This window comes from Paramacrobiotus metropolitanus, unplaced genomic scaffold (genome assembly GCF_019649055.1).
Source record: "Paramacrobiotus metropolitanus isolate TYO unplaced genomic scaffold, Prichtersi_v1.0 Parri_scaffold0000010, whole genome shotgun sequence".
NCBI lineage: Eukaryota > Metazoa > Tardigrada > Eutardigrada > Parachela > Macrobiotidae > Paramacrobiotus > Paramacrobiotus metropolitanus.
The window spans coordinates 138,099-164,165 of NW_026570230.1; the positions used below are offsets into that span (position 1 = coordinate 138,099).

The 26,067-nt window shown below is 40.8% G+C and overlaps 3 protein-coding genes across 6 annotated transcripts; 1 reads left to right on the top strand and 2 right to left on the bottom strand.

Moving 5' to 3' along the window:
- The first annotated feature begins 768 nt into the window (after positions 1–768).
- LOC129583211 (G-protein-signaling modulator 2-like) lies at positions 769–15,294 on the top strand. 2 transcript variants are annotated; one of them, XM_055474906.1, is made up of 13 exons: positions 769–1,096; positions 1,158–1,414; positions 2,170–2,258; positions 2,372–2,418; positions 2,527–2,675; positions 2,778–2,901; positions 3,710–3,825; positions 3,953–4,217; positions 11,627–11,720; positions 12,179–12,501; positions 13,177–13,306; positions 14,056–14,423; positions 14,795–15,294. In XM_055474906.1, the coding sequence occupies exons 2-13, from the start codon at positions 1,170–1,172 to the stop codon at positions 14,912–14,914; spliced, it is 2,070 nt and encodes a 689-aa protein (XP_055330881.1). In that variant the 5' UTR covers positions 769–1,096; positions 1,158–1,169; the 3' UTR covers positions 14,915–15,294. The 2 variants fall into 2 exon arrangements, with proteins under 2 accessions (XP_055330881.1, XP_055330882.1); XM_055474907.1 differs by lacking the exon at positions 769–1,096 and having other exon boundaries at positions 1,249–1,296; positions 1,365–1,414.
- Positions 15,295–16,341: 1,047 nt separating this feature from the next.
- Positions 16,342–20,782, bottom strand: LOC129583288 (uncharacterized). Of its 3 annotated transcripts, XM_055475042.1 has the most exons (8): positions 19,933–20,782; positions 19,641–19,718; positions 18,975–19,503; positions 18,704–18,879; positions 17,976–18,422; positions 17,627–17,814; positions 17,113–17,431; positions 16,342–17,043 (listed from the first exon to the last, which is right to left on the bottom strand). In XM_055475042.1, the coding sequence occupies exons 3-8, from the start codon at positions 19,216–19,218 to the stop codon at positions 16,681–16,683; spliced, it is 1,737 nt and encodes a 578-aa protein (XP_055331017.1). In that variant the 5' UTR covers positions 19,219–19,503; positions 19,641–19,718; positions 19,933–20,782; the 3' UTR covers positions 16,342–16,680. The 3 variants fall into 3 exon arrangements, with proteins under 3 accessions (XP_055331017.1, XP_055331015.1, XP_055331016.1); XM_055475040.1 differs by lacking the exon at positions 19,641–19,718 and having other exon boundaries at positions 20,072–20,782; XM_055475041.1 differs by lacking the exon at positions 19,641–19,718.
- Positions 20,783–21,033: 251 nt separating this feature from the next.
- On the bottom strand, positions 21,034–25,986 carry LOC129583245 (beta-mannosidase-like). Its single transcript, XM_055474968.1, has 8 exons — positions 25,585–25,986; positions 25,281–25,433; positions 24,471–24,619; positions 23,731–24,400; positions 22,965–23,498; positions 22,210–22,487; positions 21,601–22,146; positions 21,034–21,536 (listed from the first exon to the last, which is right to left on the bottom strand). Exons 1-8 carry the CDS (start codon positions 25,703–25,705, stop codon positions 21,300–21,302), a joined length of 2,688 nt encoding a protein of 895 aa, XP_055330943.1. The 5' UTR covers positions 25,706–25,986; the 3' UTR covers positions 21,034–21,299.
- Between the last annotated feature and the right edge of the window lie 81 nt (positions 25,987–26,067).

A 26,067-nucleotide genomic window follows, 5' to 3' on the forward strand; every position in this document is an offset into this window, starting at 1 on the left:
TAACAGCAGCTCCGCTCTACTATCTGATGGAGAAGAGCAAAGTACTGCGGAGGCCCATGGAGAGGCGCTTGGGATAATAAAGACTGTTAATTTGAATACACACTACATCGGCGCACTAGGCTGCCGTTTTCCCGACATAGCCGTTATTTCTGGATCAACGTCTTGACAGCAAAGGACAGAAGTAATTGTGTTCCATCTTGCCGGAAGTGGTTCATCCGCTCTGTTAACCGTTGCTTTCAGTTTGACCAACTCGCTGTCGCAGGCATCAACTGCCGGCGCAGCAATCCCACATCTTTGGCGCATCAATACTTACTTGCAATAACTGCCGGTAAAAGGTTTATAAATGCTTTGCATTACCGTATAAAAGTGTCTCTTCTTGTGTTCAAGAAGCGCACGTTTATTGCAACTATTATATGCTTTGCGGTGTCGATTAAATTTTTTTAAGGTAATTACAATTTCATCGCCTGCGCATATATCTTTATAATAAGCAAGCTTATGATCAGCGAGTGACTGAACTTTGAAATACTATTTTTTGTCCGGTAATAATATAATCATCATTATTTGGAAGAAATGTTATAATTATACCAAGTTGTCACTGCACTTAAGCGTCATTATGTTCTTTGAATGCCGATCAATGACGACACTGTCAATCGGCAGCACAGTTACTGGGGTACAAGATCCCCGCGTACTACAGTCTGCCATGGTTGCACTGTAAATTTCCATTTCCACACCCACTTCAATTCAGTTAGCACATGGTCCTTTTGATGTTATGCCTCTCTCCCTGGTTTACTCAAAACTTCCCTATTTTTTCGGAACAAATTAAATACGAAGGGACCAGAAGCGCAGATCAAATCGAATCAGTGTCATGAGAATACATATATGTACATACGTACCATGCACTGGAGACAATACGGCGGGAGACCGGCAGAAGAAGGAAGTTGTGCTCTTAGGATATTTGGATAAAAATCACGATAGATGATCCAAGTAACCGTTCTTCCTGTTCATCACTGATCAATTATTTGGCCGATTGGTGCGTGCACCGCCAAAGTGTTGCCATAACATTTCTATAGTGTTTTGCTTTGTAATTCAGGGGCTGGTGCGTAGTGCCCATTCAGCTTTGATAATATTGCCAATTTAATCTGAAAATACATTGCCAGGCGGATCTAGGGATGACCGAGCTGGTTGGGAAAAAACAGCCGGAATTATGCCTGAAGCTGGCATTAGAAGGAGAGAGATTGTGCCGAGCTGGGGATTTACGCAAAGGCATTGACACCTTCATCCAGGCTGCCGATGCCGGTACGGAAGATGCATCCGTGCTAAGCGCTATCTTTATCCAGCTTGGCAATGCTTACTTTTATCTTGAGGAGTTCGATAATGCACTGGAGTACCATAGTCGGGATTTGGCGTTAGCAAGGTTCGTATTTATATAGCCTGTATAATTATTTGTTAATATTTAGGAGATTTGCCTCATTTAAGGGCACAGTCTTTCAGAGAAAATCTGGTCGTGTATCAATATCTACGATGACAGCTTATAAATTAACGATATAAATTTATAACTTATAACATCTTTTTAAAAATGGGGCTTTGTCTGAAAGATTTTAAACAGTATTTACCATGCATGACCGGATTACTGTATTTCGGATCTGTAAAATACTAAAGACCACGAATTTTTCTTATAAGTAGCGAATTTCAACAGCATTGTTTATCTTTCAACCATATTGCAATACTATTTTTTTATCTTCTTGCTACGATCCGCTTTTGATTGGCGTTAGGGTATAATACTACGTTACGTTGCCAGTTGCCCAGAAAGGTAAAACTATATGTAAATCGCAGCATTTTAAATTCCAGCTGCTAATAATAATATGTATTTAATTCTTATAGTGACAGAAATTCTTTCCAAATAATACCAAAAACCATTATTAAGATTCTTACGTGATGCAGTATTCAGAAGCTTTAATTTGGTTACCCTTGACTAAAAAGGTTTTTCGTTAATTGTATGTATTTACTGCTGATCATGAACACGCTGTGCATGCGTTGTACGTACCGTATTTATAGACTGAAATAGTCTATTTCGTTCAAAATGTCTTTGCTGGATTATTGTATGGGTTATTGTGCTGTATTCACAACTTGAATGACTTCTTGACATGCGTAATGAAAACTGATTTACAGATCATTAAACGACGAGAAAAGTGAAGCCCGGGCAAGCGGAAACATTGCAACGACTTTGAAATCCTTAGGACAGTTCGACGAGGCCATAGGTACCGCATCCGCACAATTTATCTAAATACATCATTAAATGTACTGAACGATTTATATGTACAACTCGCCAACGATAACAGTGTCCACATGCTATGTTTTCTGTATTTGACAGCTTGTGCGGAAAGGCAACTGGAGTTATACCGCAAACTCCGTGCTGATGTAAGTTTACTTGTAAATTTTAGTTTTAAAATTTGAAAACAGGGAGTGCTTTGTTAATTGTGTATTCGACAAGGTCACTTAGCGGCTTCCTTTTGTTTCTATTTTCAGCCGCGAGCAACAAGTCGCGCCCTGTACAATTTGGCCAACATTCTGCACGCCAAGGGGAAATGCAAAATCAGCCTAGGGGGCCTGCTGGAACGGCAGGAGTTGCCGGAAGACGCTGTGAAAAACTTAACGGCTTCCGCCGACTACTACCTGTGCGTGATCCGCGTCACCCGACCTCTTTTCAACTGGCCGGCTGTCTCCTTTCAAAAATCTAGGTGATATATCTGCTGAACTATGCGATGGTTTGTTTTTAGGGAAAGCTATGTGATGGTCAAGGAAATGCATGATATTGGGGCACAGGGACGAGTGTGCGGCAATTTAGGAAACTTGTATTACATTATGGGAGACTTTTCGCGAGCGGTGCTTTACCATCAAGAGGTACAATATCTAATGCAAAACACTGCTTCAGAGCGTAAATTTAAGAATTGTCACCACATAAGGGTATATTAAATTTTGTTACTGCTGTAAATCAACTACATATACGAAGTTATTTTCAGATTTATTATTTATTTACGTGTCGAAAACGTCGGTTTTAGTGCAATACTTAGACTTGTACTTCTGCCTTTATCGGATATATATATTCTCCTTTCCGCGATAATATTCTCAACATGAACCAATCCAGCAAAATTACTTGAAAAGCTTAATATATAAAAACTGTGATTTATCATATGCATTTATGCAGTGAAAAAAGTACTGTAACGAACAAACGCAATGTCAACAGAAAGTGTTATGTGACATGTAGAATGAACAACCAGAAAACATGTACAAAAGAATCAAATTGTAGTACAATAAATACTAATGTACAAATACTTACTCCAGTACGTACTTATTTAATGCTTTGTATATAAGCCGTATATACAGCGTGCAAACTCCCTTAATGTTTTAGAAGAGTGGTTACCCAAAGGCAGGAAAATAGCCCACACTTTAAATAACCACAACTCTATAAAGCCGTAGTCTTTAATTTTTAAATGATAAAATTATAATAAATATTTTCTTACCGAGTGCATGTTAAATAATTACATAGTCTTCGCTCATAACTTCACATTCCAGTACAAGTGGAGCAGCTATTCGATGCCGATAATTTACAGCGACTGCTTTATGACACGTGTGATGAATAAAATTTCTGCTTGATGAAAACAAAATAATGGAAAAAAGGGTCGTTTAACCTCGAAGTGGATGCTTTCAGAGGTTAACCTTGGCCCGGCAAAGCCGGGACGTGCAAGCGGAGCGCCGAGCCTACACCAATTTGGGCAACTGTCATATCTTCCTGGGCCAGTACTCCACCGCCACCGAATGTTATCTGTAAGGACACTAAATTTTCTCCGTAATGTTATGATTGCATTCAATTAGGAGTGTTGTTGCTATTTACCATGAAAACGTTTCTACCGCTCTTTACATAAAATCCCGGCAAGAAAAACGTCACTTTCAGGAAATCGCTGGCGCTTGTTGACACGGTTCGGGAGCAGAATTTGGAAGCGCAGACCTGCTATAATTTAGCCAACTCCTACGCCCTAATGCAGGATTACAAAACGGCGGTCAATTACTACCAGCGCCATCTGTTTCTGGCCCGGGAATTGATGGATATCGTCGGAGAAGGCCGGGCCTGTTGTTCGCTGGGGGCAGCCTATGCGGCGCTGGGTGACATGGACAAAGCCATCAAGTACGCCAAAGAGCACCTAAAAATATCCAAAGAGGTACTTTCCCCAGTTTTTTGCCTGTCCTTAGAAACTAGGTCCACAGTTTGAGTAATCCAGCTTTATCCTTCCATCTTCAACATAGCGTGTAGCGCAAAGAACTGTACAATACACGCGTACGTACCCTTTGGTACGATATATGTACAGTGCGCGCGAGGGAAGACATTTGGTTTGCCGGTAATTACGAAAATACAGAACAACCTACATATTAACAGAGCGATTCAGGGGGAAAATTTTTTAATTATACGGTTCCATCAAAAACTTATTTAACTTTCATTTGTTTATAGCTGATTTATACTTTGATGTATGATGGCAGTTTGTGCAGTCAAATATTGCCATTGTGGCGCACGTGTGATTACCGCACTAATGTCCAATAGTAGCTGTTTTATTAACAATCTCACGTTTTATCAGCTATGTATTGTTTGTAGCAACCATAGGGTAAAACTTTATCGCCATCGGTGGAGCACTAATACTTCTAAAAATCAAATTACAATGCGGACAGGACTGGGACCTGCAACATTTCCGTTAATTGCACGTATTTAATAGCATATTTTGAATAGCATATTTTAAATATTACCGCAATATTAGTATCGGTAAATTCAATTGCTTAAAACTGTGTAGCAAGTGCTCTATAGTTCAGATAGGAAAGACACTAAAGAGTTTGGCGTTATTGCATTCCAGTTTTCGAAACGATTTGCAGTCTGAGCATTGTCCCTGAAACGTTTTTTTTTTATTTCGCGGCAGTCTAGTAAATAATAGCTTAAATAGTTATTAGCATGGTCTGCGGCAACAACAACCACCGGCGTATCAGGTGTACGTACTAATTAATTTTATTAAATCTGGGCATTGGATAAAGGCACCCGAACCACAATAGCACCCCAACACAGCTCACAGGCGCAACCGCCTCCGTCGTCCTTGCTAAAACAGTCCCCCTCCACACCAAAAAGGGTGGACGGGCGGAAAAAAAACGATTTGCTGTTTAATTATTACGCCGCATCAAACTCAAATAAATATACTAAACAGAAACTCACAACCGCTGTTCTACAATCGAATAGGTATACCGTAGTGCATATGAAAGATCTACGTGTTTCTTACGCATATTCCCCTTCTTATGCACTACGAATACACTATATAGTACACTATTCTCCATCATCGAGATATACAATACATTCCATCGACACAGCATCTAAATGACTTTTTCAGCTGGACACTGCCCGTCACACTGGTACACCAAGTAGTCCAGTTTCGCGCCCAAGTCAGAACTACGCTGCGTTAACCGGAATTACAAGCAGTTTTTCTAATTCTGTTTTTTTCAATTGTGACAGACTGACAGTCACCGCTCGAAGTACAATATTATATTATTTAAACAAAAACTTATTGTCATACTTGTACTTATCCGAAATCACGCACTATCATAGCATTAAATTTAATAAAAGTACACACTGATAGCGCTATTGGTACGGTTTTCGTGCCCACTCACGCACGCACCGGTAAAAAGTGATAATTATTATTATTGCAAAAGGAGTACAATACAATTAGTTAGTACATTACGTTAGTTAGTACAATTTCCAGTGAGGTTAATGCGTCTTAGCACAGTTATGCATACAGTAATGTCTCGTACAGTACAGCAGTTGTATTTTATTTTTACTTAATGCCCAAGAACAGCCATGGCGTGCTACGAGATCGTTGCGATCTCGCGTTATGCATATACTCGTAACAAGTGTATTAATAAATAATTCCAGGATTCATGTGACATTCTCGCGAACGCCCTTTCCGTTGTTTTGATGGCTATTGTCTCATAAATATTGATACTGAGATAGGAAAACATATGGAAACGGAGTAATCTGGGACTGACCAACTGTTATTAACTGAGTAAAAACAATAGCAAACGGCAAGCAGCAATTAAGGAACTAACGAAGTTCACGTGAAGCTCCCTTGTCTACGTTACGTTTAACGATGGGCGCATTGTTTCACTTCGACAGAGCCGTCATGGTTTTCTGTCACGTGTTGTCTCTTTTAAGCTATTTATTATAAGCTTCTGAAAATTGCGGGTCATTTATACATTTCAATGTTGTTGTAGCACAATGTCCCTTATAAATAATGTTTGACCTGACTCGTATTGTGCGTGCCTATGCACAAACCTTTTAATACAGCTACTGAATGAAATCTGTGCGCTATTTAATGTTTTACTCGTAAGAGTTCTCCGATCTCGCACTGATATCTTATGAAAATTGTTACGCTTATGGTAGTGCGTTCCTCATTTGCATCTGCAAGTCGATCAGTTTACATTTGTTAGTTCCGAATGCCGAGAAAGGATCGCGAGGATTTGTTATTGTAAATCTTAAGCAACAGCCCCGTTGTGTTAATGAGCAGAATTAACGCTCGTGCTAGGTTTAACGAACTCCTCCTCGACTTCTTCCGGTCGCTTAAGTGGATCCCGGTTACATGCACTGTGCTTAGCTCGCAATTAGAGCATCCCTCAGTAACCAAGCCGGCATATATGCGCAGTCTCAGTAAATTCGGTCGACTAATGCTTTTTCTTTTCGGCTGGATTTCTTCTAAGTATATATATACCCCGGATGTTTTTTCTCACTTCACGGGTGACTGCCGGCACTCGGTCCCTTAACGCGCGGCACACGGCGCGCGCGGCCGCAATTTTTTTTTTCCTTCCCCGTCTGTTGTTGGCGCGCTCGACACGAGGCTACTTGTGTGCCCTGGCAGTGTGTGCGCGAGCGGCAGAGGACGAAACACGAGATCCATCTGCGTAGGCACTTTGTGGCGCCGGCTGCTGTTGGAGATCATGTACAACAGTTGGTGCGACACTTGGTGTTGTGGCACTGTAGCGGCGGCGGCTAAGGCGTATATATACACACATATATGCACGGTATTCCCCCTGCTTAACCGGAACAGATCGGATGCGGATATGGATCGATGAACGAAGATCGCACTGACATACACAGCACAATGCATATATATGCAGCAGTAGCAGCGGCCACCCACCCAACCTCAATTTGCTGTTTGGTGCGCGCGCACAAAACCCCAACCCAAACGTATATATGTGATTCACTGTGTATGTGTGCGTACCGCGCCGGGAAAATGTACAACTGAGCCTAACATATCTCTTTACTGGGAAGAAAACACATATTCCATAACCCGCCGCCTGCAATTAGATAGCGGGCTTCTTTGGTTAATACATAGATGCGTGAGCGTGTGTGTGTGTGTATCCGATCGACAGGCGCGCTGTTGAAATCTGTGGACGTATAGTGTTTATGTAATAATAGCCCCGGATACTGTAATCGTTCGCCTTATCCGCCGACGTGGAAACGTCTCGGGATCGTTGAGCTCGGAAACGCCATCCGCATTATAGGTAGATTACTGGTTTCTATTTTGATAAAATTACTGCAGTTTCTGTAATTAATATACCACCGCTCTATATATTTCCCTGTCGCACATTAATACAGTAATTTGTGGTACCTAGTAGTAGCGAGAGCACTGCCGCAATTTCCCGGTATTTAAAATATAGTACTGCAATAATCTGTAGAGTAAAGATAAAATTTATCATTTGTTTTCTCGAACAAAATTCTTCGGCTAACCTCAATCGCGGTTAAGCATATGGCGGACAACAGATTCTGTCCATGGTTGACGAGCAGGATCAATAAATGTGTAACGAGCTAACCAAATGCGATTTGCGTGCATAATATGCGAATTTCTGACGCATTTTTTCCCATGTTTCACAGGAATTAACGAAGCATGAAATTGCATTAACAGCTGCGGAGGTTCGCATTTGCTCTTGCGGTTAGCCGAGTCCCTTCCCTAGTTAACTGCAAAATAATCCAGTATGCATTGTGGTTGCTCGCTGATAGTAGATATCGATGAGCAACACAAATCGCTTTTTCTATAATCGACTTATGTGAGTTATGATAATGGTAGCCGTTACAGCCTAGCATAAAAACATAAAATAAATTGAAATATTACAATCGGTAAAGGGCATCATTATGTTTTGCCGGTGAATCGGCTTCCTAGAAAAGCTTTTGAGTCGTGTGTATTTGATTGTTAATTTCTGCTCATTCGGCTAGATTTCGATCGGTTCCGGCACGTAGAATGGTTGTTTTCCTAGTGAATTCCCGTCGTAAATTGCTTGAATCCTCTTCAACCATCGAGCATAGACCGGGGCTGCTGTGCAGTTATCCTTTCCGTTATTACTCGCTGCAAAAATCAAGTGTTCAAGTGTTGTTCCATAAGCGCACAAGTCAATATGAATGAATTTATATAGCTAACAATATTTTTTTCATCATCCCGACCCACCGGCCTGCACACACGCGCCGGGTACAATAGCCAGTTGTGGTTCTCCCTAGTCATCATCATGCGGAGGATATTTGACAAGCAAAGCACTTTGTCAGAACTGTGAATACTAATTGGCTGGGAAACTTTGACGCATGCGCACATATATGTATGCGCTTATACATAAGTACGAAGGCCGTTGCATGGGTTTATGAACACGCACTTTACCCTACATATGAATTGCTCCACATATCGATTGGGGAATTATTTTTTACCCTTTTGTTGGACGAATTTTGAGCGCCGGCATGAGAATCCATGTATGAAAATTCCGAGTGGTTTACGCTAAATACATTTTAAGGTTTCGTTGAATCGGGAATTGTCACAGTTAGGGTCGTACTTGCTGGCAAAAAAATGTTTACATATGTATGCTGTGCAGGTCATAATTATAGCAGCATGCGTAGGATATCATTTTCGGCTTAAGACACAGCAACAGTCACTATCATAACAACCATTCCACAGAGTTAAATTAACAAACCATTTTGATACAGCTAGAACTATTTCAGTTTTTCGATTAAATTTTCGAGTACCATAATATATCCGGGTTTGCATATACTAGATTCAGATTTCTTTGTTATACAAGTTGCAAGTGATCGCGTCCACATTATATTATATATAAGTGTACAGTGTACACGGTAAAACAATTTCGTTGTTTTGTCTTTCCGAGGCGCCAATTCTTATGTCGTAAAACAGGCATAAGCGGCACCTGTCGGCAGTAATACAAATGCCCCGTGAATATAGCCTCTGTTCTCTATTTTGTACTTCTCTTATTACAGTATTGTTTGATAACAGCCGTTTTTTTTGTTTTACTATAAACAGATATTTAATGTTTTACTTTGCTGGACGCTAGTGATTCCTTATTTTAAATGTTTCATGATTGTTAACCGATTATTTTATATAATTCCACCTCAAGCATACATTCTCATTGTTTCCTACTGGATATAACGGGAAATTAATGTGTTGGATGATTTGGCAAGCCATTTGTCTATGGGCCAATTATGAATGATGTTGCTATCATTTAGATATTTTTTTCACCGCTGATGTACGCAGTAAATCATACAGCTGGCCAATCAATATCTGGAATCGAAACGCCACAAACAGTCAGAATGTCTACACAGTACACACACATACAGCCTGTGAAGTAAACGTCCTTATAGCAGATCAGTTGGGATCAGGATAGCTTAGACGAAACGTGCACTTCCTGGATTCTGTCATCGTATAGCATATCAGTCGCAGAGCTTATGTGACAGGCTAATAGCAGCTTATTAAAGCGCCAGGAAATTGCTGGACCGTCTAGGATATCGTTAAACTAATTGTAAGGCTAAAAGGTAAATATTTCCCAGTTCCCAACTCGCCACATAGCGTGCAGCAATCCGCATTAGAAAAAGGGTTTTTGTAGCATGAAATTATGCCCCGCAGACCTGCGGTGCATGCAGATACGGTATTAGTGGCACGCACGTAATTAAATGCACTGAAGCACACGTTGTCAGAGCATCGGCCCATCCGCAAATTAATTTTTTACTGCACAAGAAAGCAAAGGGTATAAGAGCCTGATTTTGAAAAATTGATCTTACACGTTTACTAAGATCCGAGAAAAACTTTAAATATATTAGCAGCAGTAATAAAAACTTGGTCTGTTGTTGCTTCCAACAAAATAGTAAATGAATTCGCTTTTATTGAAGTAGGACGAGGTTTACAAGTTATATCTGTATGTGTATGCCCGCAATCACACACAACTACTGCAGATCTACACAACTAGTAGTACTCGTACTCTGTACATGTGCCTACAGCAGTGACTAAGTATAATACCCGCGTATAAATAATATTACTGATAAATCTGAACTATCAGAAATCTTGAAAAATTTAACTAGCGAAATCCGGCGATTCAGTTTAATAAGCTATCTATACCTAAATTCGCAAGTGTAATAATAGTATAATAATATGTATTGTAAGAAAATCGTATTGCGGATAACCTAGCCGTACAGTACAATGATTTTACAACCTCAGTTTGGTTACTTCCGTATATTTACATGTTTGTTATACTCCGTATTTATTATACTTATATTCCATGAAAATATTTAATACGAGCATAAGTTACGGTTAAATAAATACTTATACAAGGATGCCTTGCTAGCGCTCGGTTTTCTTATCTGGCTCGCGCATCCGTCCGCTGAGCCGGCTGCAGCATGCGCACTGAGAACAATGATGATCCATTTGTTTAATGACATCGTTCTCAGCCCGTTGACTAGGCGTACATATACGAGCCGTCGATAGGACATTTTGGGAGTAGGAGCCTTTATGAGTTCCGGCTGATAAACGAGGAAGAATCGATTGCTTCCTCTCGTGCTGGCGGGCATATGTAACGGGTTGTTCTCGGCACGCCCGACAAGTGCATCAACTTCACTATGTACATAACGTGGGATGGCTATTTGATTCACTGGAATGAATACGTGTCTGGCTGTATCGGTTTGTTTGTCTTCCTGTGTGGGCTAACATATATTAATTTTAACGAAATTTGCAGTCTTTCCTTATAACTTGCATTCGGACCAAATGACGAAATACAGCTATTAAATCGCCTGAATGAAGAATTAAATGCAAACCAGCCTGCTACGCTTAAGGTCATCCGGTCCTAACAAAATTTTATTATATAATTTGCGCTAAGATTAGTGGAGAATTAAACAACCACTCATGTGTACTCCGTATTCCGTATCCAAGATTTTTTCTGCATTGACATAACGAAAACAAATTGGCATAAACGTAACGGGTATTAGCAGTAAATGAGAGTTGAATTTCGTTATGGAAGTTTTCCATCATCTGCAGCCGTATAGCTCTAAATCCATTTCAGTGTTGACGGATATGTATACGCAGATGTGCTGTACAGAATAAGGCGCCTATAGCTCATACAAAAACCAGAAATTGCTCTCCTAATCTCTTTGGCCGCTAGCAGCGGTGCATGGTATTACCAGCGTATAAGGGAGCTAATTGATCTAAAGAAGCCAGTTGTTTCTGACACAAATGCAATTTGCCATGACATGTGTAATATTGCTACGCCAATAATTCCTTTGTTGCAGATTGGCGATTCGGCGGGATATAAGTCAGCGCAGAACCATCTGATCGCTTACGCCCAACCGCAGCCTGCAGCTACTTCCGGTGGATCTATTGAAGGTATGTTCCTTATGCTAATCACTGTACATACAACATATCCACCACAATGTCACAGTGTCAGGCTGACAGGGAGTTGCGCGCGCCGCGCGCTCACGGTCTCTTCCTCTTCCTTAACAGCAGGCAATAAAAATCCATTCTATCTCCCAGTCCTAATCGTCAGCCATACGAGAACGTCTTTGTATTCCACCATACTCCCACACTTTCATAACTAGCTGCGTCTTGCGCACAGGGGAAGAAAAATATTCATATATATGCATACACGTATATATATGTATATATGTGAGCGCGCACTTGCGTATATATATCAATCTATGTCGCCAGTGTTCTTTATTCAATCATAGCGCGCGCTCTCTTGGCTGCCGCGGAGTAAATCTGTTGTTGTGACTGAGCGGAAACATGTTTGTGCCGATCTACTGCACTTCTCTGAGGATGCCATTGCAGGGTGATCTTTCTTGTAGATGGCGGCAACATTGAGGAGAGTCTGGTTGCCCGTATCCGCCGTATATCCATGGAACATATGGATGCGCTGCAGCGCGGCTTAGCATCTCATGATCATCAGCCTCAACGCTCAACCGATCCACACCGTACAGAAGCTCTTTCTGGTGATTTCATTAATAATAATCGGGATAATAATCTCATCAATCTACCTTCCAATTCTCCTGATCTAATCCGTTCGCGTGCACGTTCCCCGTCGTTTCCGGCTGCTCCGGTTTCGTATTCATCATCACCTAAACCTGGTGCTGCCAAAAATAAACGCCATTTCTCAATTGCACCGTTACAGGTATATGATCCGGCCGTGGCACGGAATGCGTCACTTTCGGTTCAATCAGGCGTTAACATAAATAAAATTGAATTACTATGAATAACAAGAGAATTTGCTGGAATTTAATTTAGGTGCTATTGAGCATTGTTTTTTTTTCGTGCGTCTTTATCGTAAACTTAATTGCACAGTTGGTTGTGAGTTAACCATCAAACGCAACGAATCGATTTGCGTATGTATACGTGCATCAACGTCACAAAGGTTGACGCTGCGCTGGGATAGTAAGATATTTAGTCATAAGGATTAAGATTCGTACGAGTGAATTTCAATGGATAGATTTTTCATTGACTGTTTTGTGTTTATTGTATAATCACCTTAGAAGGTTTTTGTCGTCCACTCAACAAATAGTGCAAAAATAACATTTCATACAGCCTTGGTAGCAAATATTCGGTGGCCATTTTTTATTAAGTATGGCAGTATTTAAGCCATTTGGAAAGTATGAACGGTACCTTGAAAATAAAGTGAAGGTAGCGCTTTTTGTTTAGTTGATAAGCTAAAAATAAGTCTATTGAAACAGTCAAGTGTAATATTAAATCATAAATATTGTAATTCTACAGCAGACTCCAGATGTAATATTTATTCAGCACAACGACAGAAGAAGATCACCAGGCTCGTGACAAGATTTTATTTGTGCAGGAATTTCAGCTTGACGAAGAATTTTTTGATTTCCTAAGCCGTGCCCAAGGTCATCGACTGGACGATCAGCGCTGTTCTTTCCGAGAAAATAAAGAAAATCAGCAAATAAAAAATGGAAGTGCTAAGACAGGTATGTAACAAGTCTAGCTGGTATATTTATATGCGAGTACATATCATACTTAAGTTTGATTGCTTTCCATAAATAAATTTATACTCACCTATTTATTGGACTGTTGTTACGGGATCGTAATCGTGCGTAGTTATGGATCGATAATGTCCATACTTCGTAAGGTTCTATTTGTTTTAGCACAACAACCATCGTTGTGTTTGACCATGCTAATTTTGGGTATTATCTGCACATTTTGTTTTCGCCTGCTCCTTTCAAGTTACAACATCCGGTTTGCTTAATCCCTTATTTGTCAAGGATTTGGTAATGCAGAATTCGTCTTCCATCTGACGTTAACAAACCTCTGAACTTGTAAAATAACACAACTCAAGCAACCCTTAACACGAACTTTAAGCAAAGCAGAAGCTTTAAGCTAATATGCTTTAAAATAATAAACGTCCAACGTACACCGAAAATTCCATGATCGAAATGTACTGGTACCCGTTATTCTTTATAAAATATGTACACTTTTGTAGCACAATTTGTTGAGTTACTCAATAAATTTCTTGAACTACTTTGTATATAAGATAGATTTGTACCTGCGTTTAAAATATACTGGACCGCGTGATTAATACTTCATACGGCATCTTTTAGCTGCAATAGGCTTAAAAAACTGCATGCGTGATTGCTCTTAAAATGGATTTGATTAGATCATAACGGAAGAAAAAAAACGCATTGATTGAATTCTGTATGTGTGTTTGTTTCTTGGTTAGGATTGCGCAGTACAGGCCGATCCGCCACGACTCGTGAAGAGTTGATGGACTATATCGCCGGCATTCAGAGTCGACGGCTGAATGAGCAACGAGCGGAACTCCCTCCTCCTCTTCCCAGAACTCCTGTTTCCGCACGATCCTACTCCCTGCCAGTATCCACGCAGCATATAATTATACAGGATTATCCTCCGACGGCGAAAGAATTCCAGAAAATATTGTCTGGACTTCCCGAAAACTCCTTCCTAGCTGAGTTAATGGCGGCCAACAATACGGCTGCCAACTGCAATGCCCCGGCGTCCGCCAACCGCGTTCGCACTGACCGCGAAGCGCTTCCTGACTCCTTTTTTGACATGCTGATGAAGCATCAGGTACTTAACAAAAATAAAAATTAGCTACTCAAAGCCAAAGCTAAAAATATACCACAAATTATATAACAGAGTACTCGCTTTTTATATGCTAACACTTTACACTGATATCGATTATACTGTGTATAGCAGAGCCAGATTTTATACCATCACATAGGTGAGTGACCTCAAAGTTTGCAAGCACGTTTCGGGCAAGTACTGCTTGTGATCAGGTCAAATATTGCGCGCAGTTTTTATGCAGTATGCGCATATGGCGTAATTTTGGTTAATAATTCGACGGGAGTCACAATACCGCTCCTGTTGTGGTTTTTAGTGTTTTGTATTCGTCTCTTTATAAAGTTTTCTTGGCATTCACATCACGTTTGTTATTTCAGGGAGCCAGGATGGAAGACCAGAGGGCCAGCATTTCCTTGTCTTCAAACCGGCCTCCCGTACCGAGGCCGAAAGGATCCGGGCCATCGGGCGCCGACGACAGGCCGGCACAGCCGAAGTAGTCCACAGATTTCTATATGACATTGTCAAAAAGACAAACTTTTGCAGCTTTCCCCTGACACTTGACCTTTCTGATAATCAAAGGAGTTTTCATAAATCGGCTAGTATGACGGATTTTGCATAATACTGCAGTCATTTTTTGTGTACGTGATATGTTAAAGTATCTGTATGTATATAATGCAAGAGTATTCCTGCTTCAGCTGGCACACGACTAAACGTTTCTTGCGGCTACTCACTTCTAGTTTTATTATACAGATTTACTATTGGTTTTGTTCTCTACAGATTTTCAGCAAATATATACACTTGTTAGCATTATTGCAAGATTTCAGTCGTTTTGACATTTATTGATAGTAAATGCTTTTGACGAAATATAAACACTTGCGCCCGTTCTCAGATCGTGAGTGATTATTAATCAAATCAGCCATATCTCTAACGAAATTCATCGTACATGCATCATAAAGCGGTAATTCACAACAACAATATCACAGATTTTTAAATGGCCTAAACCGGTGTACAATTAGACACTGTACACCTTTGTGTGCGCTAATCGGTGCATACGAAAATTGCACCATAATAATGCGTTTACAGTGCAGTTACTGAATTTCCTGACCATTATTGCACACGTGATGTATCACACACCCATGCGCCTGTGTTGTCTACAGTCCGAAAACTGGTAACCATCGTTTAAATGTAGTTACCCCAGCTCCTGTACCCGCCATAATTATCATACACCGGTCAAAATGTAGGCAGGTATTTCGTCACAATAACGAAAGCTGCTGCATTCGCATTTCTATTATCTCGATTCCCGGAACATCCCTCCAAAAGGTTATCCGCACATAATATTATTTACAAATCCATGAGATTACTGTTGACATGCGTCAGGAGGGATCAGCGGGTATAGACGGCAGGGATTCCGGCGGCCGATACGACGGAGGAATAGTGGTTTCTTACCCTGGCTCAATTGTAGTATTTCGCGTTTCAGTGAAATACTGAAATTGAGTTGGAATTGAGTAGCTGTGTGGGAATGGGCGCAACTGAATTGGAATGGGCGCAACTGAATTTGAATGCCGAATAAATGCATTCATTTCCTTTTTAGGTTGGCCGCCTACCATTTCCATTCTGTGATGTATAATAAAGTTGTCATATAACTTGTAATATTGTACATATAATGCAACAAAAATTGATCCCAAATCAGAATATTTTTATCGTTTCCGGTAGGCGGCCTACTGGATTTATTCATTGTCCAACTATCAATGATCGGCTGCATATCGACGGCCATTGCCGTTACAATATTTTTTTCGTAGTTTCTTAGGTTCTAAGGTATTATAACTGATTATGGTTTAATCTTGGTGTTACAACTGTTTACGGTTTACTGTTATTGGATACGTGCAACACATGTATTCTCATCAAATCACCGATCATTATTGGGAGCTGGCCTGCTAAAAAAATTGCAGGATGTAGCAAATTTTAATTTTACAAATAAAACAAATATTCAAATTGTTAGTAACTGAACAGAGTCGGGTCCGCCAGATTACGTATCGTCCGTCGTATACGAGTACATGAAATCGTGAATACTATATTGACCATTGACGCCAAAATAAAATAGTAACTCAAATTGCAGAGAACATCAGACAATTCTGCCAATTAAACAATGTAAATCGATGATAAGTATTCACTGCACGAACATATACCGTTGGCTTACTAAAAGACGTCAGTAGAATAATCAACGACAACCGTCTAAGAACTGGCGATGTATAGTCCGTACATACTAGGCGTTAGCCGCTAAGGTTGCGTCCAGGATCTCTTCTGGAATGTAAATACTCTGGACCAGCACTTCCGTCTGGCTTTCCCGGTCCTTCAACTGGGGTTGTTCCAGCACTTCCGTCTGGCATTCCCGGTCCTTCAACTGGGGTCGTTCCAGCACTTCCGTCTGGATTCTACCTTCCCGTTGCGCGGGCCGCTGTGGACGCAAAATATCATAACATGTGGGAAGTGGAAGATCCCTGTTGCCGGCAATATGTTGAGGAACCGATTTGTGTTTCCACAGCCCGGTTACATGATCGAAATCGATTGATGCTCCCATACTGGTACAGTTGATACGGGAAATTGCTTCATTATGCACAGCAATGTTCTGTATAAGCGGCAGAATAGGAATTGCTTTTATTATACACGTGTTTTTAATTGGACGTTTACCACTTACAATCAAGATGGGTTTCAGGATCAACTGACAGTATTCAGCGGGATGGCGAAAGCGGCGTCGACAGTTATTACGCGAATACTGAAACGTCCGGTTCAGTTTCGCGCCTTCAAATTGGTTTGCTAGGCTGCCAATGCGTTCAATCGCCGAAAAACTATAAAACTCGGTCCAGAGCTGGACATGGTCAAGGCGTTGGCACTCTGTATCACTTGTACCAGTGAAGCGCTGGTACAGGAGATGCCCATATTTTGCCAGCATCGTGGTGACCGCGTGACATGAATCCGACATTAAAACCGTATCCTTTCCAGAATGTTCGCTGACACTGTCATCGGATTAAAATGATGTTATAATTCTAGTTATGTATTTTTTTCATATTAACAAAATACCGCTACATTACGTACATTAATTGCTAAACCGGTGTATTCTGATTTAAAGAAAGTTTATGACGCGCATTTTAAATAACTACTGTCATAAACAATTATATTTTTACATTCTCCCATTGATATGTAATACTAACCGAAAATAAAACTTTTCCTGTTCAGCAAGATGCGCATGATTCTGTAACAGAGCATCCCGATACTGAACGTTACTTTCTTGACATTCCACGTCAAACGCTACAGTCGTGAACCGATTAATCTGAGGATCATCAAAAATAGCTTTGATGGCTGCTTTCTGGTCCTCCGGTAAGGCGGATGGGAAGACAAACTAGAACAATTATCAAACCCATAAATGGAATATATTTTTGAATAAATGTGTAAAATGTAAAAATTTATGTTGTGCATATGTGTCATTTTTGTGTCACTATTAATTATAGAACATACGAATTATTGAAGATGTACATGTCAACAAAATCTTAATGCTCTTACGTGCAGTATAGTTCCGGCCGTCGCATGTGTCACCAGATACACTCCTGCGTGGATGCGAAATCGCTCTCTCGTGACCGGGTTAATATCGGAACAAGTGTAAAAATCGGTCATGTTGGTGTGATATTCCAGTTTACTTTGGTCATTCGCCTGGTCACCATCGTGTTCGATGACTTCTTCGAAATACATTTTCAACACCGCTCTGCTATCAGCAGTAGACTTGTATCGTTCCTCCGTTACGGACGTGTCCGGATCCATTCCTACTATCGGTAGAATCGCCGCTTGCGCATTCCGACTCTGCTGACCGGTAGGGGAAATTTTTGACTGGTTACTGTTCTGAGTCGTGCATCCGATTGGAGCAAAATCCATATGTACAGTGTGATAAGTCAACCGATACAGACTTATTGTAAGGCGACGCTCAACAAAGAGTTGACCCCATGCACATGACTCCTATAGAAATAACTCTTGATGAGAATAATATTTACTTTATAGCATGTACTTGTTATCTATAACACGCAGATAGGATACCGAACGGGAAACCAGTAGCAGTTAAACTAAAATTTGTCGAGCATACTTTCACACTAACTTATAGTATACGATTGCCCATAAATGCATACGTACATGAGTTCTACAATAAGACAACGACATGTACAGTGTATAAGAAAATGTCATTGCAATTTGGTACAATGCGGTTATATAGGTTGAATGGTTTAGGTTTAATATTTACGTACATATGCAAAATCCTGGCATTTCTGTGTAAACCACTGATGCAATGCCACAGGCTGTCGTCTGAAATACTGCACATCCCCGTTCGCTCCTTGTTTCACAAACAGCCATTTGTTTTGATCGACGCTACTAGCGCTCAACGGTATCAGGACGGAATGCAGATCCACACGGGATGATAGTTCTAGTCAAAATGGGAACATCTATGTTAACACTTTTCTCATACAAATTTTACCTTTTTGTCACATACATTAAGTTGTATAATAAGAATGTAAATACCTGGTAGAATGTGTGTTCTCAGGAAGTCTTCCCTTTCTGCGTTAAAAATCCAAAATATAACAAAATTATGACTGATTCGGGGATGTCGTTGGAGAAGGTCGAAAATATTCCAGTGGCGTGCTGTATCGATTTCCAATGCACCTGAAAACGATTCCGTTCTTCTAAAGAACTCTGCCAAACCATTCTGCGTCAATTTTGCGCGTGTCGTAGCCAGCCACCAATGGATCCGATCGCATCTGTACATGTCTTCCAGGAACGCATGCAACTGGCCAAATCTTTCACCAATGTCAAAGTGAAAATAAAAATCGCTTATACTCAGAGGAGACACAAAATCATCTGCGAATTTGCCCCAAACACACTTCAACCCGGAACAGGATCACTTATGTCGGAGGATCTGTCGAACACAAGATGAGCACTATACTGCATGCATTTGCCGCTGAAATCAGTTCAAATGACTGATGGCCGTGAAAAAACGAGTCTCTGGTCCCAATTGTGCCAACGCCGACTATAAAGTGTGCATGATTCGTGTCTGCAATGCAGTAAACAGCATCTGTAACAAGTAGTTCTACATGTACAAAAAAGCCATTATTATTTACAATACAGCACAAATTCATCGTTCCGACTGATATATATATATATATATATATATATATACAGATGCCGTACATTTCCTACGGTAGCGCTCAGTGTTGATGCAGTTCATCCTTTAAATTATTAAAACGTTCTGTGGGCACACCGGGCAACCTATCAGAAACTCTTACTGAATCAAACTGCTATATTTCTTATTAAGGTATACAGATAGTATACATAAGTGGGTATTGCTGAAACAATTATTGGTAGGCGGCCTACCAATAATGATTCTCTAGACCGAGTGATTTTATTATTAACAACAACAAACGTGATTACTATTAGTAGTAGTATACACTTTTACTGGAACAATTTCCGGTAGGCGGCCTACCTTTCCTTTACTTATTACATAGACCGGTTGACGGCGTTGAGTTAAACAGTTTCATTTGTCGAGGAGGCCCGGAGATTCGATAAAAAATCAGGTGTAATTTAATTATATAAAATCTACAAAGTACTGGTAGGCGGCCTACCAGTAACGGTGGATCTGTGACAACCACCAGCTCTGTCGCCCTGGCTCGGGATCACGGGATCATACAACACATGTATGTCCGTTTCGCACTTTGATGAATATGATTGGATGAAGATGTTTGGGAAGAGATGCAGAAGTTCCGTTCAGCTGTCTGCCGTATGTTCGCAGAGAACGAAATGGATTGTGTATTCATGGAAACCGCTACGCGTCTTAAGTCGCATCCGCATATGCAGATTGAATGCATTCCGCTGGATAAGGACAACGGCAGCTTGGCTCCAATGTATTTCAAAAGGCTATTCTCGAAGCGGAAGGAGAATGGACACAGAATAAGAAGCTGGTCGATCGGAACCGGATGCACCGACCGGTCTAATCCGGCATCGTGAACGTGATGGAACGCCGCACTGCGCTCGGGAAGAATGTAAATCGGGATGGATCCCGTGGCGGTGAACTGAACATGTGTGTTGCTGCCAACAGGAGTGCCACTGGATGCAGACGATGTCCCGGTGCGTTTGTTGCAGTACTTGCAGAAAAACAATGCCGCAAACAATCCTAACAGGAGTGCTATGGCCATGACCAGCAAAGTTATATCTACCACGTTTACTGATGTCATGTTATATGTTAATTACAACCGTAGCAAGACAGTCGAGGTGTCCTTCGTCGCTTAGCTTGGAAATTAAAATACCAATGGAACTATACACTGTATACGTCGTAGAAGTCGTTACACAGTTTTCATTATTTACCGATATGACCATAATTATATAAAGCATCTTCAAGTATTTTAGCCAGTACGTTGAACTAATTTTGATAAGATATCTTTGTTCCAGAATTCCAGATTAGCTGCTGAACGCCTGAGCGAAATGATTCAGTTATTTTACACCGCTGAATTAAGTCGAGCTAGACGGGTTTTCCCCGTGAGTCACTAACCATCTCGTCATCATTCACTGTGGAAATCCTCAGATAATTTACTTTTTTCTTTATTACACGTTAATTTAATCTAAATTAGAAACACACAGGTAGAGAGCACTTGTCCGAATACGCAAGAGATGTTCACATTTAAAAATATCTTTACCGTAATAATATCGCAGTGGAAGTCAAAGCGTTTCGCTAGGTCAGAAGGTTAAATCTGAATTAACGAAGGACGCCATTTGTCAAAAAAGAATCGAAAACAACAAATTACAAAAAATAGAACAACAATATAAAAATCTTAATAACACAACTTTCTGGATACTTCAGTAAATATCCATTAGCGACATGACCTTCAGGCCACTTTGCAGCTCCCCGGCAGAGATATCCTGGTTAGCATGAAAGCGAATCACGTCCACTTCTTGATACTGAATATGTCCATTTTTAGAGAAATATCCCTGGATGCCTGTCGCTTCTAACCATACGAACGGCGCGATGGCACTCGCTTTCAAAGTTATTTCAAAGGTTCTCGATGACTGGTGTACGGGAGAAATTCCTTTGACCTAACCAAACAGCAGAAGATTTTAGTCGATTAGCATGTAAAGACAACTGTGCAATTAAGCTAACCTGTATCGATGCTTTCCGAATGGTTGCATTTTTCGGTGATCCCAAAAACAATACATTTGGCACTGTCGAAAAATTTCCGTCCAGTTCCACCATAACAAAACAGTTGGCAATTCGCCCGGTACAGCCACTTCTTTTAACCAGACTCTGCACTGTTTCTTCATAAACAACCGACGCCGTCTGCGGTTTCTGATTAACCGTTACGTTGATGCTGGATTTCTCGTTAAATCCATTCGTAAAGTCAAAAATTCGGATGTTCATCTGATCACTAATCTGCTCCAGATGATCATTGATTAGGCTGATACGGAAATAACCGTCTTTGTCAATGTATGGCGATAACAAGACTGGCTGAAAGAACTCCTTGGCATAATAATGCAGCATCTTCCATTTGCCGCCAAATTCCATTGACGACCACGACGGCGACGGCCAAATGCTGTTCAGCTGCCAGTATAGCGCACCCATCGTCAAACCGGACGAATCGGGATTCATCATGTTCCGCATGCGTCGATAGAATTCCGTTTCCGTTTTTATTCCCATGGCTTGATTTATCTGTTTTACAGAATAACGTCTATTGAGAAACCATACTAAAACAGATTTCACACAAATTCATACCTGCGTCAAGTACACAAGAGCGGCAAATTTCTCCACAGAATCGCTGGGGGAAGGCACGTGAAAACGCTTCATAATTTCGTACAGCATTTCAATCTGACCAAACTGATGATGCTGACGATGATTGGCAAAATGGCCGAAATACGACAAATCCGATGGTAGAGCATATTTTAACAGGGTTTCCATTGATTCCCAAGACTGGTAGCCGTATTCGGAGCCGAAACGTGTCGGTGGATAGATTGTCCAATCCCAAGGATCAACCAAATAACTGTAGAAATGTACTAAAACAAGCATGCAGCAGCGTATACAAAGCTTGCGACAGTCCAAGGCGATGCAAAAGCCAGTGCTTTGCCGGGAAAAAATAAATCTGTAGATGATGCCCATTCTAATCCAATTTTCTTTAAACTTAACTGCGCCATGAAAACCGTACTGATAAGTCCATTCTAATTATGCTGAAGTATATATTAAGAAATGCAGTAAAAAATGTATAGCAGAGATGCAGTGCTTTTACCATGGCATAAGACTATCACTATCAGTAACTATCTGTAGTACAATTAATTACTGGTATTACTGTAATCCTCTGCCTTGGTATTATCGTGCCCAATCAAAACTATTCAGAAATAAACTGTACTCCTAACGACATTAATTTATAATTTACAGTAAATGTACAGTAATTTACAGTAATTTATAATTTACAGTAAATGTTCTCTCGGCTGTTCTAATATTAAAGGCTCAGAAATACGAAAATAAATATTTACCATCGCCATACAAGTTACTATATGGATCGTCCGCAATCCAGCCTTCTTCCTCGCTTAGTTTCCCGTTCGTCGGACTAGACGAGATCCATGGTCGTCCGTCAACAATCTCATATTTTCGATATTCATCCCGTATCGTATCGACGTACAACTTCACATAATCCGCTTTAAAGGTTTTAAAAGCCAGGGATGTTCCGTACCAGTTCGTGGCCAGCGCCGCTTCGTTCTCGTTATTTCCCGCCCAAATAACAACGGAAGGATGATGCTGCAGCCGGAGAATACTGGCACGGACTTCCTGTCGCACTGATGCTAGAAAGGACGAAGTGGTGGGGTACATCGCACAGGCGAACATAAAATCCTGCCAAATCATAATTCCTAGACGATCACATGTCTCGTAGAATTCTTCCGATTCGTAGTAACCGCCGCCCCATACGCGAAGCATGTTCATATGCGCAAGCACTGTGGAGTTTAAAAGCCATTGAAGGTAATCGGAAGAAATCGTATTCTGGAAAGCATGAGCCGGAATCCAATTTGAACCTAGAAGTACAGAGAAACATACTTCTACTGTCAGTAATTTCTGCAAAAATTTTAAACCGAGTCACATTATAGTATTATACAATGCACACAATGCATACATCTATAAGCTACAATACAAAATTAGTTATGAGAAAGGAGAATTAGGAGAAAATCGGCAGCCAGAAACCAAAACCTAATATGAAAAGGTACAAATCAAAGAAAAGGGTCCTTAGCGATATATTATTATATTTACCTTTGCTCCATATTGGAACACCATTCACACGGAAATAGAAGGTCAAGCCGGTCGCATTTGGCTGCTGCAAGCGATCTTGCACCAATTCTACTTCTCGGAACCCAATAACCACATTTTTAGACGATTCCATATTCCCGCCGTCATCCGCCACCGTAACTTTCATATTATACAACTTTTGACCGCCGTATCCATTCGGCCACCATCGCTCCACGGGTTCTTGGATATCAAAACTGAGCAAAACACTCGCATTACCCGCACTAAGATCTACAGACTGTCTGCGAGTAAACTTTAGCTCAGGTATATCAAATCCCAAAACGGCTTTACTTGGCGTATCAGTCGTGAGCAGATACGCTCCCACGGTCAACCGCCATGTATTATTCGTTGACTCGAAGGAAGTGTTGACCGTGACACCTTCGATCAAGGCCGTGTTAAAGGCGACTATGGAGATATTTCGCCAGATGCCCACCGTCGGGAATGCCGGCCCCCAATCCCAGGCAAAAGTACTCTGTGCCTTGCGGATAAAGTTCGGATGACACTCCCCGTGCTGGACCGGTGGCGGGCACGCCGGTGGAACAACATATCCATGATCGAAAATGTGCCGGTAGAACTGATCGGCGGCATATTTGGTGGGCGATGTGAACCGCACAGAGATTTGGTTCAACTTACTTGTCTATTAAAAAAATCTTGTATCAGTTTTATCGTCGAAAAAAAAACAGGACTACAAATTTTAAAAGCCGTACCTTTAGTGCTGCTTTAATGTCGAAAAAATACTGGACGAACTGATTGTCCGATGCTCCTACGAGTTTGTCGTTAACATACACGGATGACACGGTATCCAGACCGTCGCATTTCAGTAGGACCTTCTTGTGCGCGGTGACATTCTCTGGAACTAAACACAACAAACTTTCATATTTTAGCCATAAAGATACAGTACAGCTCGTACCGTTTATTACTGGTTTTGAACTATAACTGATAACTGATTAGCACAGATATGGACAATTTGGTTTGTTGACCCTGACAAGAGATACTTCTATCTAAGTTCATCAACAAACGACAGGGCAAAAGGTGTACGATGTCATGACAATAATTATTATTATGTATCTATATTTACAAACAAAAACAAAATCTGATCGGGTTAGTATGGATAGTTTGATGGCAAAAATATTGTCATTTAAAGTAATTTCACAAACCGTGACAAGCGATAACTAAACTTGCAGAATGTGTCACAAACGCTTAAGTTAGGCTCAGTTTTCATTTTGAATTGAGTGATTCTTTATCTGTTACGCAATACGCACCATATACCTACCGAAATTTCAGGCTGGCTACAAAAAAAGGCACATAAAATTAAGCAATCAGGAGAAGAAATCCGAGAAATTTGAAGCTTTTACCGTACTAAAATTTGTGAATATTCGCCTCCGTAAGTTAACCCGATAATTATTTTGAGCGCTCGCCAATCATTAAATTGTAGAACAGCAATTTTTAAAGCTACATCGTGTCAGAAATATGTTTACTTAAGTACAGTACTAAGGTATGTAAGCCATTGCAGTAACCTTGGAAGTCGCGCCAGAATGACCAATCCTCTTTGCTGACCCACCGGTACTCAACATCGTTAAACCGATAGTACGGATCTTCCTTCAGCGTTCCATTTCGCCACAAATCAGTGTAGATATTTCCGGGTACGCTTGCTTCGAATGTTGAGGAATCTAAAACATACATCAATTCGGAGTTCGGGGTGACTTGGAAGTGCGCACGATGGCAGCTTTGAGGTGAGCGTAGAGAGTAACGTGTACAAACGGTATTACAAAGTACTAAAAAGGTATCGTCGCGTGCAACAGATGGCTGTTTGGTTATTACCCGGTTTACTGCTTCGCGTCAGCCAGTATCCGTTCAAATCTATTGCAATCCCTCCATTACACAATGGCAACGATGAAAAACATATGATAAATAAAAACCACAAAAGAAATCGCAGAGACATGGTGTTATTCGACTTGCTTCTCCACTCGCTTCACACCTGTAAATTGATCCAAAAATGCGAATTTGCGAAACGATCGAAGCACGGCATCCGTTTGCGTATTCCCCTCCTTCTATTAATTCTATACCTCCAGAAAACGGTAACCGGGATTCATAACCGGTAGCCGGGAAATTATTAACAATCTGGCGGTTACGAGCCGTCCAAAGAAAATAATGTAAAAGTGATGCAGATCTCTTCTACAAAAATTTAATCGATAGCATTTTGACGCGATTCCAAAGGCAGAATTCTCGTCAGTTAATTTGCTGTTTTGATTTTGTTTTACCTTATGGTTAGTTAGCTAACGTAGCGAAGCGGTTCCAGTGTCT